The sequence below is a fragment of the Mirounga leonina genome, unplaced genomic scaffold (assembly GCF_011800145.1).
Source record: "Mirounga leonina isolate KUSES-001 unplaced genomic scaffold, KU_Mleo_1.0 Mir_55, whole genome shotgun sequence".
Lineage (NCBI taxonomy): Eukaryota > Metazoa > Chordata > Mammalia > Carnivora > Phocidae > Mirounga > Mirounga leonina.
The window spans coordinates 5,326,712-5,341,644 of record NW_023270816.1 but is presented as its reverse complement, the minus strand read 5'-3'; the positions used below and the strand labels follow the sequence as shown (position 1 = coordinate 5,341,644).

At 37.4% G+C, this 14,933-nt stretch overlaps 1 protein-coding gene across 3 annotated transcripts in view; it reads left to right on the top strand.

Moving 5' to 3' along the window:
* The window catches only part of LOC118001946 (E3 ubiquitin-protein ligase parkin-like), a 1,266,913-nt gene that overhangs the window by 238,119 nt on the left and 1,013,861 nt on the right, over positions 1–14,933 (top strand). For all 3 annotated transcript variants that reach the window (XM_034992136.1, XM_034992135.1, XM_034992134.1), the window contains exon 2: positions 14,704–14,867. In XM_034992136.1, the coding sequence (XP_034848027.1) occupies positions 14,704–14,867 (164 nt within the window). The remainder of the gene's footprint in view (positions 1–14,703; positions 14,868–14,933) is intronic.

Below are 14,933 nucleotides of genomic sequence, written 5' to 3'. Positions count from 1 at the left end.
ACTCCTACTGCTATCTGCTCATTACTCCAAATATATTATCCTGTAGTAGTGGTATCCTTGTGACTAATGAAAGCATCTTGTTTTTTTCCTAAAAGAGTAATTATTAAACTGTGACTTTTATTTATTGCAAAAAAAAAAAAATTGTCACCTGGAAATCCCTCACTTATTTTTCTGTACCTTTTCATAAATTTTCCTTTATGTCTGAAATATTTGTTTTTTTTAAAGATATTTATTTATTTATTTTTATTTATTTTTTTTTAAGATTTTATTTATTTATTTGAGAGAGAGAGAATGAGAGAGAGCACATGAGAGGGGGGAGGGTCAGAGGGAGAAGCAGGCTCCCTGCCGAGCAGGGAGCCCGATGCGGGACTCGATCCCGGGACTCCGGGATCATGACCTGAGCCGAAGGCAGTCGCTTAACCAGCTGAGCCACCCAGGCGCCCCTATTTATTTATTTATTTGACAGAGAGAGAGAGAGAGAGAGATTACAAGTAGGCAGGAAGGCAGAGGGAGAGGGAGAAGCAGGCTTCCCGCTGAGCACGGAGCCCGATGCGGGGCTCGATCCCAGAATCCTGGGATCGTGACCTGAGCCGAAGGCAGGCGCTGAACCCTCTGAGCCACCCAGGCACCCCTGTATCTGAAATATTTGTAAACACCTCCAGCCTCTAGCCACTCCCTCTTCTCTGTTCTCAGAGTATTCAGTAGATTGCGCATGATACAAACCCTAATATAACATATCACCTTGTAATGCAGAATTCTGTTTTAACATCTTTGCCCCAGGCTGTGTTAGTCATTTTTGTAACATCAGTTTCTAGCACTGTGCCTAGCACATAGTTACTTATTCAGTAAATATTTGTTGAAAGTATGAATGAATGAATTTTAATGTCACTAGCAGTTTGGTCTAAATCTTATTCATACTTACTTTAGAGCATATGGAAATTAGAACAGTATGAGTAATTTGAGCAAATTAGATTTTCTATATTAAATGTTGAAATATATGTCTCCTTTTTTTTTTTTCCACACATTACCACTATTCTGGGTCCTTAAAACACTTCTAGGTACAGCAACTGTGGGATATTTAACCACAAAACTTGACCACAGTCTAAAAACAAACAACTAAATGCAAAAGGGATGTTTACAAATTTCTTAAGTTTCTTCCCATAATTCCAGGCTTCTATAATGGATAAAAATAGTAAAGAAAGCCATTGAAAATAAAATGCACAGACATTCATTTATTTGCTTATTTCAGAAGTATTAAGTAACTGTCTTTGCCAAGTACTTTAGTAAATGGTGGATATAGAGATTTTTTGAAAGGTGTTGGGGGAGACACCTTGCAGTATTCAGGTACTATAAAATTCACCCATTTAATTCAGTGGTTTTTAGTATATCCACAGACTTGTGTAACCATCACCACAATCAATTTTAGAAGATTTTTATCACCCCCCAAAAGAGACTCCCTGCCCTTTCGCAGTAACTCACATTTCTCTCCGAACACTTAACCACCGCCACCCTCGCTGATCACTAATATACTTTCTGTGTCTACAGATTTGCCTATTCTGGACACTTAATGTGAATGGAATAATGCAATTTGTTGTCTTTTGTAACTGGCTTCTTTTACTTAACATTTGTTTCATTCACACTGTAGTGTGAATCAGTACTTCATCCCTTTTTAATTACCACAAAATATTTCATTGTATGTAGATATCACATGTATGCATATATCTATCAAGCCACCTTTTGGCTATTAATAGTTAGGCTGATATGAACATTCATGCACTGGTTTTAACATGGACATATGTTTGCATTTCTCTTGGGTATATACCTAGGAGTAGAATTTCTAGGTCATGTGGTAACTTTGTGTTTAATTGTTTAAAAAACTGCCAAACTATTTTCCAAAGTGGCTGCACCATTTTACATTTGCACCAGCAATGTATGAGACTGCAAATTTCCCCACATCTGTAGAGGTTTTAAGAGATTTTAAGGGGCACCTGGGTGGCTCAGTCGGTTAAGCGTCTGCCTTTGGCTCAGGTCATGATCCCAGGGTCCTGGGATTGAGCCCCGCATTGGGCTCCCTGCTCAGCGGGGAGCCTGCTTCTCCCTCTACCTGCCGCTCCCCCTGCTTGTGTTCTCTCTCTCTCTGTCAAATAAATAAATAAAATCTTAAAAAAAAGAAAGATTTTAACAAATATTTCCAAGTGGAGCTTAAGAATGTAAGATACTTTTGATGACTGTCAGAGAGTTCTTTTTCCAATTTATTTTGGAAAATATGGTTAATTTTTATTGTTAATAATAACTGTTAACATTTACTCAGTGCTTGCAATATACTGTCCATCAGTCTAAGAATTTTACATGTAGTTAGCCATCTAATCCTATTTGTAATGACCCTGTAAGATGGGGGGGTATGAATATTATTCTTACTTTTGATGATATTAAAGTATAGGAAGGTTAAGTAGCACATCAAGAAAGTAGAGCAGAGGGTGCCTGGGTGGCTCAGTCGTTAAGCGTCTGCCTTCGGCTCAGGTCAGGATCCCAGGATCCTGGGATCGAGCCCCGCATTGGGCTCCCTGCTTGGCGGGGAGCCTGCTTCTCCCTCTCCCACTCCCCCTGCTTGTGTTCCCTCTCTCGCTGCGTCTCTCTCTGTCAAATAAATAAATAAAATCTTAAAAAAAAAAAGAAAGTAGAGAAGAGATTTCACCCGTATGTCTGGTTTGAGAGCCTCTGCATTTGGATATATACTCTGTGGTATGTGCCACTGGTTTAAATTTTCTCTGGAAAGTTAGCAAATACATTTGAAAATGGAGTTTTGTATTTAAATTTTAGGGGTAAAATTCTAGTGTAAGTTTAGGTCTATGGGACAAAGACTTCAGTTTGTTGACTGACCCTTTTTTTTTTAACCATTAATTATGATTTATGCCAAGTCAATAGAAAATATCAGGATGTGGATTTCTTGTACTAATATTACTGTTGTCATTTAGTGAGTGTTTGTGTGCCAGGCTCTTCCAGATGTTTCTTGTATATAACTCAGCATCAGTATGGTGCCGGCTTTGGAATATATCAGCTTAAATATTTTTAATGCACGAATCAACATTTGATGTTAGATTACAGTGAAAACATTTACTTCTTCCTTTCTTTACTCAATACAAAAATTTAATTATATTCATTTTCTTGAACTTAAGAACTAGTGAAAAATAAATTTACCTTAGTATCACATGGAAAATTTATAGGAAAAAAAATTAGAGGTATATTCTATAAGTTGTCCCCCCCAAAAACCCAAAAAACAAAAAACAAAACAAAGCAAAAACCCAACCAAGGCTAATTCATTTTATTTACACATCTAACAAACTGTCCCATCTCTGGGAGAGAAAGATATAAATTGTTAATACTTAACATCAGAATATATTTATATAATAACAGCTTTTCCTTAAAATGGTACTTCTATCTGAGGAACTGTTTTTGTTGTTGTTGTTCCTTTGTTTTTTAGATATGCTTATAAACCTCTTTTTGATTGAGGCAACTGAGACATGCAAAATTGTTTGAAATTGTTTCTATACAAAAGAACAAAAAAATCATGTGAGGTACATATTTCACCTGCAGTTAAGCAAGCAAAGAAACAAACCCTTGAACCTCAGGATGGTGTGATCTCTAGAGTTTGTGTCTGAAGCACTAAAAGTCTGTTTAGTTTCACAATTGACTCTAAATCAAGATGACATTCATTTCGTAGTTTGTGTAGTTTTGATTTCTTTGTATTAATTGGTTTCATTGTGACTTTAGCCTCCGTTTATATTGGAGTTAATAATATTCAAATTCTTTTGCTCATATATAGCATAAAAATATTTATTTTGAAAAACCATGTACCTTCTTGCACATTTTTAAGTTGATATAAAAATTTTATTAGATTTAAATAGTTGCAGTATTGTCATATTATTAATATTGAGGTTTAAATGATACAACAGTTGCATTTTTAATGTGTCTAGTAGTATATTAAAACTATAATGATTTGTTCTTTACTATCATCATTTTAATAATACATGAGGAAGCATATTTTTAATAGTCAGAAATTTTACATATATATTTTTTCAGACTTGTTTCCTATTTCATTTCCCCCCAGAACTTGATCTTAATGTAATAAAGTCAGTCCTTCTTAGGCATGGATTCTGTATTTAATTTTTCTACACATTACAATATATTTGTAAGCCCAAAATCAATATTTGTGGCACTTCTGGTCATTTACAGACATGCATAGACTTGTGAGAAATTTGAGACACTCCATGGGCAGATTCCCAGCTGGGGCTGAGGAAGGCGCCTCTCTGCTTTCTTGTTTCAACTCTCATACTGTAAACAGATGTCCTTATTGTGCTCTATTAAGTGCCATGTTTCTGCATTTTTGTGTATTTTGTTGGTGATTTGATTGTTTTAAATGATCACCAAGTGTAGTGCTAAAGGGCGGGCTAATATTCCTAAGCACAAGAAGGCTGTGATGTGCCTAATGGGGAAAATACATGTGCAGCTTTGTTCAAGCATGAGTTTGGATTGCTGTTTGCTATGAGTTAAGTGTTAATAGATCAACTACATATATTAAATAAGATATCTTTAAACAGACACATAAAACAAGGTTATATATTGATCGGTTCATGAAAGTGTTGTGACCAGAGGTTCACAGGAACCCAACTTTGTATTTATTCTGGGAACAAAATGGCTCAGTTTTTGTGAATTTGGTGTTTGTGGTAATTTTCTGTAACATAACTACCATAAATAACAAAAATGGACTTAAAAATATTTATGCATCACCTGAAATACATATCTGCAAGAAAAACATGTACAAAAAATTGAAATTTAAGAGAGAGACCAGGGAAGATGGCAGCAGAGTAGGCTCACCTCATCCCATGAATACAATACATAACTATCAAATCATCCTAAATGTCCCAGAAAGTGACCTGAAGACTGGCAGGACAAATTCCACAACTAAAGGTAGAGAAGAGTCCACACTGAAGAGATAGGAAGTGCGGAGATGTGGTTTGGGAGAGAAATGGATCATGGCTGCTATGGTGGAGAGGGAGCTGCGGTCGCAGAGAAGGACAAGAGACAGACTATCACAGAGGAAAGCACGCAGGAAAAATGAATCTCCATAGCAGTTGGATTGGAAAGCAAGAAGAGCTGAATTTCAAAAACCATTAAAAAAAAATAAAGAGAAAGAAATCCAAATATATCACTCAAAAAACCCCAGCAAACCATGAAAGAGAGAAAGGCAAGAAAGGATCAGATAAAGTCTTCAGAAAAAAACCACAAAACAAGTAATAAAATGACAATAAATATGTATCCATCAATAATTACTTTGAATGTAAATGGATTAAATGCTCCAGTCAAAGACATAGTATTGACAGAATGGATAAAAAATAAAAACAACAACAATAAAAAAAACAAGATCCTATGGTCAATTAATATTCAACAAATCAGGAAAGAATATCCAGTGGAAAGAAGATAGTCTCTTCAACAAATGGTGTTGGGAAAGCTGGACAGCCACATGCAGAAGAGTGAAACTGGACCACTTTCTTACACCATACACAAAAATTAATTCAAAATGCATGAAAGACCTAATTGTGAGACATGAAACCATAAAAATCCTAGAAGAGAACACAGGCAATAACTTCTTTGACACTGGCCATACAACTTCTTACTAGATATGTCTGCTGAGGCAAGGGAAACAAAAGCAAAAATGAAGTATTGGGACTTCATCAAAATAAACAGCTTCTGCACAGCAAAGGAAAACAGTGAACACAACTAAATGGCAGTTTACAGAATGGGAGAAGATACTTGCAAATGACATATCCAGTGAAGGGTTAGTATACAAAATATGTGAAGAACTTATAAAACTCAACACCCAAACACAAATAATCCAACTAAAAAATGGGCAGAAGACATGAACAGACATTTTTCCAGAAAAGACATCCAGATGACTAACAGACAAATGAAAAGATGCTCATCATCACGTGCCATCAGGGAAATGCAAATCAAAACTACAATGCAGTATCATGTCACACCTGTGAGAATGGCTAAAATCAACAACACAAGAAACAACAGGTATTGGCAAGGATGTGCTTGTGAAAAGGAGCTCTCTTGCTCTGTTGGGGAGAATGCAAACTGGTGCAGCCACTATGGAAAACAGTATAGAGTTTCCCTAAAACGTTAAAAATAGAACTACTTTGCAATCCAGGGATTTCACTACTGGGTATTTACCCAAAGACTGCAAAAACACTAATTTAAAGGGTTACCTATACCCCTATGTTTATAGCAGCATTATTTACAATAGCCACGATATGGAAGGAAGATATCAAATGTCCATGGATTGATGAATGGATAAAGTAGATGTGGCATGTATTATATATAATGGAATATTATTCAGCCATAACAAAGAGTGAAATCTTGCCATTTGCAAGGACATGGATGGAACTAGAGAGTATAATGCTAAGTGAAATAAGTCCAAGAAAGACAAATAACCATGTGATCGTAATTGTATGTGGGATTTAGGAAAGAAAACTAATGAGCATAGGGGAGAAAAAGAGAGAGACAAACTGAGACACAGCCTGTTAACTATAGAGAACAAACTGATGGTTACCAGAGGGAAAGGAAGTGGCGGGAAGGGGAAATAGGTGATGGGGCTTAAGGAGTGCACTTGTCCTTATGAGCAGCAGGTGATGTATGGAAATGTTGAATCACTATATTGTACACCTGAAACCCATTTAATACTGTATGTTAACTAACTGGAATAAAAATAAAAATTAAAAAAAATTTAAAAAAATAAAAGGAAGGAATTTAAGATGTATTTTTAAATTACCTGGTATCATAAAGCCTTGATGTTAGCAATTTCTACTGGATTGTGATATCATACTATTTTTTCAGTATAAACATTATAAATGGTATAAGTATATATTTGGATTAATAATTTCTTGCTATTTTTGACAAGTAATTATTAAACAAAATTATATTGGAAATGCATCTCTTAATTAGGTGGATTGGGTTATTTTTCTAACTCATAACATGTATGTGTGCATGAATTTTACTTATTGCTAGGATGAAGTAGGTTCAGCATCATTCTTTTTATTTTTATAGTTGTTCTAATAAGCATATGGGAATAGAAGGAATTTTATTGTAAAAATATTACTTCATTTTTTAATTCATTCAAAATTATAATATGAGAAAAATACTTAGTAACCCTTTATTACAATTATTTCAGTGATTTATCAGTTTATGACCCAACTGAGTCCATCTTTAATTTTGTTGAAAGCAAAGAATTTTGCAATTACGTACTTACTGGGATGAGAATCATGTAGTTACTCACTTTTTCAGTTTCTGGGAAGAGTATCAAATAGATTATACGAAGATTTTTTTAACTCATTAATTTAAATGTCATTCTTTCATTTACAGGTATTTTGTTCAGTCTGATAAATTTACAAAATGTTGGGAAAATTAAAATATTAATTTCAATACAGCTTTGCCAATGCAATATTTATGAGTAATAAGGAGTGCACTTGTCCTTATGAGCAGCAGGTGATGTATGGAAATGTTGAATCACTATATTGTACACCTGAAACCCATTTAATACTGTATGTTAACTAGAATAAAAATAAAAATAAAAAAAATTTAAAAAAATAAAAGGAAGGAATTTAAGATGTATTTTTAAATTACCTGGTATCATAAAGCCAGGTATCTATTCATTTTAAAAGTAGGAATAGTAAATGCTGCCCCAATTATCTTTCAGAGCTATTGTGAAGATTAACAGGGATAATGTCTGTAAAAGCATTTTGAAAACTGAGAGTGCTGTCTAAACAGAAGATATCATCTGTATCCTAAAGTCACTTTAGATAAATTACAGTGTACCACAAAGCATAGTGAAATAGAACTCTATCTGAAAAAACTTTCTTACTGAAAGAGAATAAAAGGTAGATTTTTTGATAACCCAAAATATTAATATCATCCAATTGACATAGTAACCACAATTTTAAGCCATATATTGGGCCTTAGGTAAGAGCTAATAATTGTTGAGACTTATAGTATACTAGGCTCTTTTCTACATTCCATATATCAGTTCATTTAATTCTTACAACAAATTTATGAGGCAGGCACTGTTATTATCTCTTATGTTATAGAGAACAAATTGAAGTTCAGAAACTATTGACTTGGTTACACAGTTAGTTAGGGTCAGAGCTAGGCTTTGAATCCTGGCGGGTGGTTCCATGGTCCATGGTCTTAGCCATAAGACACGCACCTTGTTATACAGATTCTTAATTGCGTTTTTCCTACCTCCAATTCTCCACCTCCCATACCATGACTTCTGCTAAATAATTAAAGAAGAAAATGGTATAACTAATCAATGAAGAAAACTGTGTGGCAGGGGGAAGAGAGAGAGAGAGAGAGGACCAATAAGAAATCCAGTGGGTACTCCTTTGTCAAAGAGTCATAGTGGTTGTCTCAAGGCCGTGTGTGACATCTTTTTCAGTTGCTATTGGATCAGCCTCCTGGTCTCGCACCCACTCAGAAGGGTAGGAAGGGCTCACCCTCCTGTCTGTCTATCCTTGGAGTCTGGGAGCAGAGGGAGACCTGCACACTCCAAGTCTGGTTAAATGAGGTACATGTCACCTCTCCCCATTCAAAGATGGGAAGGAATAGGCGAGCACAGAGTGTGATTTTTGGCCTTCTTTCTGTCTCAGGTGATCACAACATAGTCTGATACATCTTTAGTTTTCATAATAATTTTGTCTTTGAATCTATGTGATATTAATATTGCCATTCCTGCCTTCTTATAATTATTTTGCTTAGCTTTTTTTGTTGTTGTTGTTGATTTACTTTCAAACTATTTGTATCTTTCTATTGAAAATGGAGCTTTTGTAGACTGTGTATATTTGGAGCTATTTTGTTCTATCCATTCTGAGTCTTTGCCTTTTTTAAAAAAAATATTTATTTGAGAGAGAGCAAGTGAGAGAGAAAGCACAAATGGAGGGAGGGGCAGAGGGCGAGGAAGAAGCAGACTCCCCGCTGAGCAGGGAGCCCTATGCAGGGCTCGATCCCAGAACTCTGGGATCATGACCTGAGCCAAAGGCAAATGCTTAACAACTGAGCCACCCAGACGCCCCAAGTCTCTGCCTTTTAATTGGAGTGTTTATTCCATTAAAACTTAATGTAATTATTGATATGGTTGAATTTGGTTCTACCATTTCATTTTATTTTTTCTATTTGTTCCTCTGTTTTTATTCCTCTGTTTCTCTTTTCCTGCCTTTCTGGAGATGCAGTATTTTTTAGAATACCATTGTAATTTTTATGTACTTTTTAACTCAACATTTTTATTCACTTTGATTTTTACTCTAAGAATTATAATGTATATTCTAAATTTTTTACGATCTGTTTATTGTTGATATTACACCACTTTACTCCCAAAATGTAGAAGGCTTACAACCTAATAGGTCCGTATCCATTTCCCCATTCTTTATGCTGTAGTTGTCATACTTGTTATATCTGCATTAAACTCCACATGAAACTTTATATAGCTTTATAGCATGAGAAATGTAGGAATTGGTCCTAAGAAGTAGATAACTCCATGGACTCACATTGTTCTGGGCATGGGCTGAGGTTGTGGGAGAGTTGGATTTTAAAAGAAGAATATAAAGTAAAAATCATGTTGAGTGAACATTTCCTATGAAAATACATTGAATTGCACATTAATTATGTTGCATGCAGCCTGGATAATACAACCCTGGGAGAACACTCAGATACAAAAGAAGAGAATCTAAGTAGACCCTTGGGCACTCTAAAATCAGTAAGTCCAACACAGGAAGAGAACTCAGTAGATGAAGCTAAGAAAGCATGTCCTGTGTTGTAGGGAGAAGCCAGGATGGTGCAGTAGCAGTTATAAGAACAAGAGTCTACTGAATAATTCTGAATGGTCTAATATGAGAAGAATAGAAATGGAACCATTGAATTAGGAATATGGAGGTTATTGCTTTACCAGGAGTAGTCTTCAAGAGTGGATGCACAGTAAATCAGTGGAGAGCAGGACTATAAGAAATCTACAATAAGGTTTTCTGTGCAGAGAAGTGGGACAATGCCTGGAGGGGAATATGAGGACAAGGTTTGTCTGTCTGTTTACAATAGGAGATTCTATTCTTAGTGGTATTTCTCAAAGGTAAAGAAGAAACTACCTCCCCAAAGGGTAGGTAGAGATACGTAGGGGTACTTCCTCATCAACCCAGTTGCCAGGGGGTGCTCCTGGTGTTTACCAGACTGCAGCTGGAGATGAACATCCTGCAGAGCTTAGGGCATTCTTTCTTGAGGAACAATTGTCTTAACCCCAAAAGCACTGAGCCTATTTTTATGCTGATGACAATGATCTATCTTGGCTTCTGTTTTTATTTGATTCCCCCACAGAAATGTCTGGGCGTCACTTAATGTTCCATGCCATCTAAGCCAAGCCTTTGACAAATCTGGATTGTTCTTTGATTTGTCCACCTTAGATCACCCCTTCTGAGATCTCCAGGGAATCCATCACTGTGACTAAGGGAAAGCCAGGCACTGACTGGTTTGTGCCCATCCTTGAGCCTATTGCTGTGACAAGGAGGATGAGGTTATGCTGATTAATAAGAGTCCACTCTGGACTCGAGGGAGAGAGTGGCTCACCCCACCTAAATTCCATGACTGCTCTCCTTGTGGGAAATAGAATGGCTGCTTTCAAGGCAGTCTGGATCCTATAAGGACCATCATCTTTGGATGGATTTAGGAATGATGCATGATATGAAACTACTATAGCTGTAACTCAAGTATTTCTACCCCCCCAGTCAGGCCAAGCAAAGAGAATAGCCTTGAGAGAAACATAAGCACCCATCACCCAATGACTTCTTCCCCTTTTTCTTCTCAGTTACTTTCTTATAATCTGGATCTTCTGAACACTGGTTAGGAATGGCATCAAAATGAGTGTGGATGTGTCTCATTATCTTTTTCTTAGCAGTGCATTATGGTGTTTATTGTTGTTTATTACCATTATTAACATTATTGATAATATTAATTGGTATAGTATCTATTTCTGATTCTATTATAGGTGTCATTAAAACAATACATTCCCAAACTTTTAATTTATAATTAAAATCTCAGAAAAGGAGACAAGCTAAATTCTTTATCCTGGTCTCTTTGTTCCTGGGATTTTTCTGTCCATCATGAAGAAGAGCAGAAACCAGAAAAATAGGCTACTTTATTTATCATTTACCCATATCCCATTTAATATATCTTAGTTACAATATAAAGGATGGGTGCTACTTTAATTAGCACTACCTCTTCTAGGTGACTAAAATTAGGGAACTGTTTTTTCGAGTACAAACTTTCCCTGTACTAAGAGTACAGAATGTGTACCAAATGACTCTTCCCAGAATTTCCTGATGCATCCATAATCACAACAAATCTTTTGTAATGGGGCATTTAAAGTTGTGCACATTCAGCAGATAAGGAAGCTAAGAGAAGGTGACCAGGTAGTTTGTCCTAAGTCATAAAATTAACAAGTGGCACAATGGATTCCAATTTCTCTTTTCCTGGCTCTAAAGATACTCTACTTCCTGTGACTTTTCAAGAGGTAGTAGAGGGAGAAGGTTGGGTGCATTCCTCTGCTCCTCTCTTTTGGGAATCTTGGAGTTACAGGACCAGAACCGATGGGACATGACGCATTTCTCACATGTGCCAGAAGAAGGTAGAGACCCACCACAAAATACGCTACTACCACTAAGCACTGGTCATTTTCCACATAATGGCACTTGATTATTGATGGTCTGGTCACTTGAAAATGTTTGTTCTTATCCATGACCATATTTTAGTTTGCCTAATACCTGCTGTGCATTTGATCAGTTTTTCCATTGTCAATCCATACTGTATATCTGAACTGCTTCTCAAAGGTATTCATTTCTAAGGTATTGACATGATTTATCCAAATTGAACTTAAGTTAAAAAACTTTAATTTTTCTACTTAAACAGAATGAAAAAGGCCTTTAGCTACTAATGATTTGAATTGTGGTACAGAATTCCCTAGAATGTTTTTTGTAGCTCTCTTTCCCTTTAGTTTGGCTTGTTTGCTTATTTTTATAATTCTTGTCCTTAAGATGGAATCTCCATAATTGGAACCCCTGGCGAAAAATCATCAACTCAGTACAGCCTGGAATTTTGATTCCTTTTTTTTTAGTTTTAGTAACTTTTGTGTAGTCCCCAGCTGTTCCTTCCCATAGCCCTGTCTATGGCGTTCTGCTTTAAAAACAAATCTGTTCACGCTACTAGAAAATCACGTGTAGAACTGGGACCATACGTTTTGTCCCTTCTTGCCCCTTCTTGTCTATCTTATCTCATGAATGGGTTGCCTTATGGTCTCTGACCTGAGGATGCTGGGAATATACCCCAAGGGCTCCCAATACACATTTATTTTTCCTCCTCTACTTCAGTGGTGTCACATGACATCTACTTAAAAGTTTATTAAAAGCATCTATTCCTCTGTAATTTTTTTTTCAAAAAAATTTTTTTGTTTTTTTTAGAACACTTCTATCATTTCCAGTCCATACCCCTTTCCTAAGTGTGTTTCTGTGCTGGGTAAACTGTGTCCGGTTTTTGCTCTTGTGTCATCTGTGGTGCCTGCTCTCATTTTGGTATCATTTTCATTTTATTGTGTCTTATAACCATTGTTCATTATTCTTTGCTCTTAGCTCTTCATCAGAGCTTTTATTTTTTAATCCCATTTTTCTGCTGCTAACCTGGATAGGAAATACCTGAATTATGTTGGAAAACCTGTTTGCTGTTGTTGTTTGTCTTTTTTATCATAAGGAAAAGGAATGTGGACTTTTCTTTGGAGAATATTTTAGGCAGCCTGTTATAGTAGAAATGGAAAGGAGTTTAGAGTTTGATTGAACTGAATTTGAGTTGTGATTCCATTACAAAGCTGCCGATGTCCTTAGAAAAGTGATTGCAATTCTCTAGGACTCCATTTACTATTCTATTAGGTAAGGATAGTATTACTGACCTTACCAGATCATTGGAAAGCTTAAAAATAGCACATGTAAGGTGCAACTTCTGCCACATAGTGTTCGATTATTACTGGCATTGTAATGATTATTTTATTGTAATTATTATTTGGTGGACCATCTCATATTTGAATTGACAACTAGTACGTGATAATGCTACATTTAAAGGACATGCAGCAGAAAATAAGCTATAATGGCTCGCCTTAAGGAGTTTATAATCTTTTAAAGAAGGAGAAGTGTATACCCAAAACCCGTTAAGTCAGATACAAACATTCATTATTTTTGAAGGTAATTATGTGATAGTTATAAACACTATAAATATCACTTCACACATCACAGAACACCCTCTGTGGGTTATTTACTGTGACGATTAGGGAACTGAGAGTTAAAGCAATTGGGGTAAGACGTTTACCCCACCTGTTACGCTGCGAAGGGACCTACAGGGACTGGTGCAGGGGTCCTTCCCACTCTGGAGGGTGTCCTTGTAACCTCTGTGCTCTGCTGCCTCCAGAACAGAATGGGGCAAATGGTGTAAGATGGTCATGCTCAACCCCCTGAGGCCCTCAAGAGATGGGCTCGGTCTTGACTGGGCTGATAGTGAGAGGCCTCTTGGAGGAGGGACGTCTGAGACAGATCATGTGGTGAACAGGCTTTCAACAGGCAGAGAGGAAGAAGACATGGGTGCAGAAGTGTTCTGGGAGCATTCAGTGTAGCAGTATGCATGTGGGGACTGATGGAGAAGCTGCTGGGATATAGGTTTGTGTCAGATGAGAGGGGCCTTGGGTTTTTCTCCCCAGCAGACACGGTGACACTTTAAAGGATTCGAGGGCTATGCCATGAACAGAGCTCTGGATTGATAAGGCTGACTCTGCAGAACAGTGCAGGACATTTTGGACGTGAAGAGAGTGTATCACGACTCCAGTTGGGAGGCTAGTGCAAGAATCTAGAAAAGATTGACTGAAGTAATGACAGAAAGCATGGGCAGGGAAGGACCTGTGTGGGCGACATTGACAAGTTAGAATGGCAGTCGGCCATGTTGAGAAGGCTGCAGAGACGGCAGCTCCCAGCCTTGGTTGTGAGGGGGGTAGCGTCTCCAATAAGAAAGATGGTGTCCGTAGTTTCAAAAGAAAGGGCAAATAAGTATCACCATAAGATCTAGTGGAGCCTTTTGGCAGGGTCACCCAATGTCCAGGGCTCGGGTGGGTCTTCACTCTAGTCGGTAATGCAGCTTGAATGGTTTCTATCGCTCTACCGTGAGTGCAAACATAACGTCTCCGATATTTATGAAGAGGGGCACCATGGAGGGAGTGGGCATTCGTACAAGCTGCTGGAGCTGAATCTCTTCCATAAACTCCTTGGAGTCTCACAGTTCCAATCTACCAAGTATTCTGCCTGAGCCCTTTGTTTCCCAGGACAGGTGTCAAAGGGAGCATGCGATTGTGTTTGAGGGTCACTGCCTAATGTATGAAAAGGAAATCCCACAGGGAAACTCCGTTTTTCTTCAAACGTTGCTCCATTGCATTCAGTTTTATGTTATAAGTGAAAGAAAATGTATGTCATTCATTGAATGGCGGGCGAGTGGTAACTTGGTTCAGAAGTGTTGCTATTGCCCTGTCAGAGCTTTGAGTAATACTCACTTTTCTCCCCTCTCTCCCAATGTCTTGGTCAGTGTTTGTCAGGTTCAACTCCAGCCATGGTTTCCCAGTGGAGGTCGATTCCAATACCAGCATCTTCCAGCTAAAGGAGGTGGTTGCTAAGCGACAGGGGGTTCCAGCTGACCAGTTGCATGTGATTTTCGCTGGGAAGGAGCTTCGGAATGACTTGACAGTGCAGGTGAGTCTCCCTCGGTGGATTGTTCCTGGGATGCAGCCAGCCGCATTGCTTATGCTGCTTACTCAG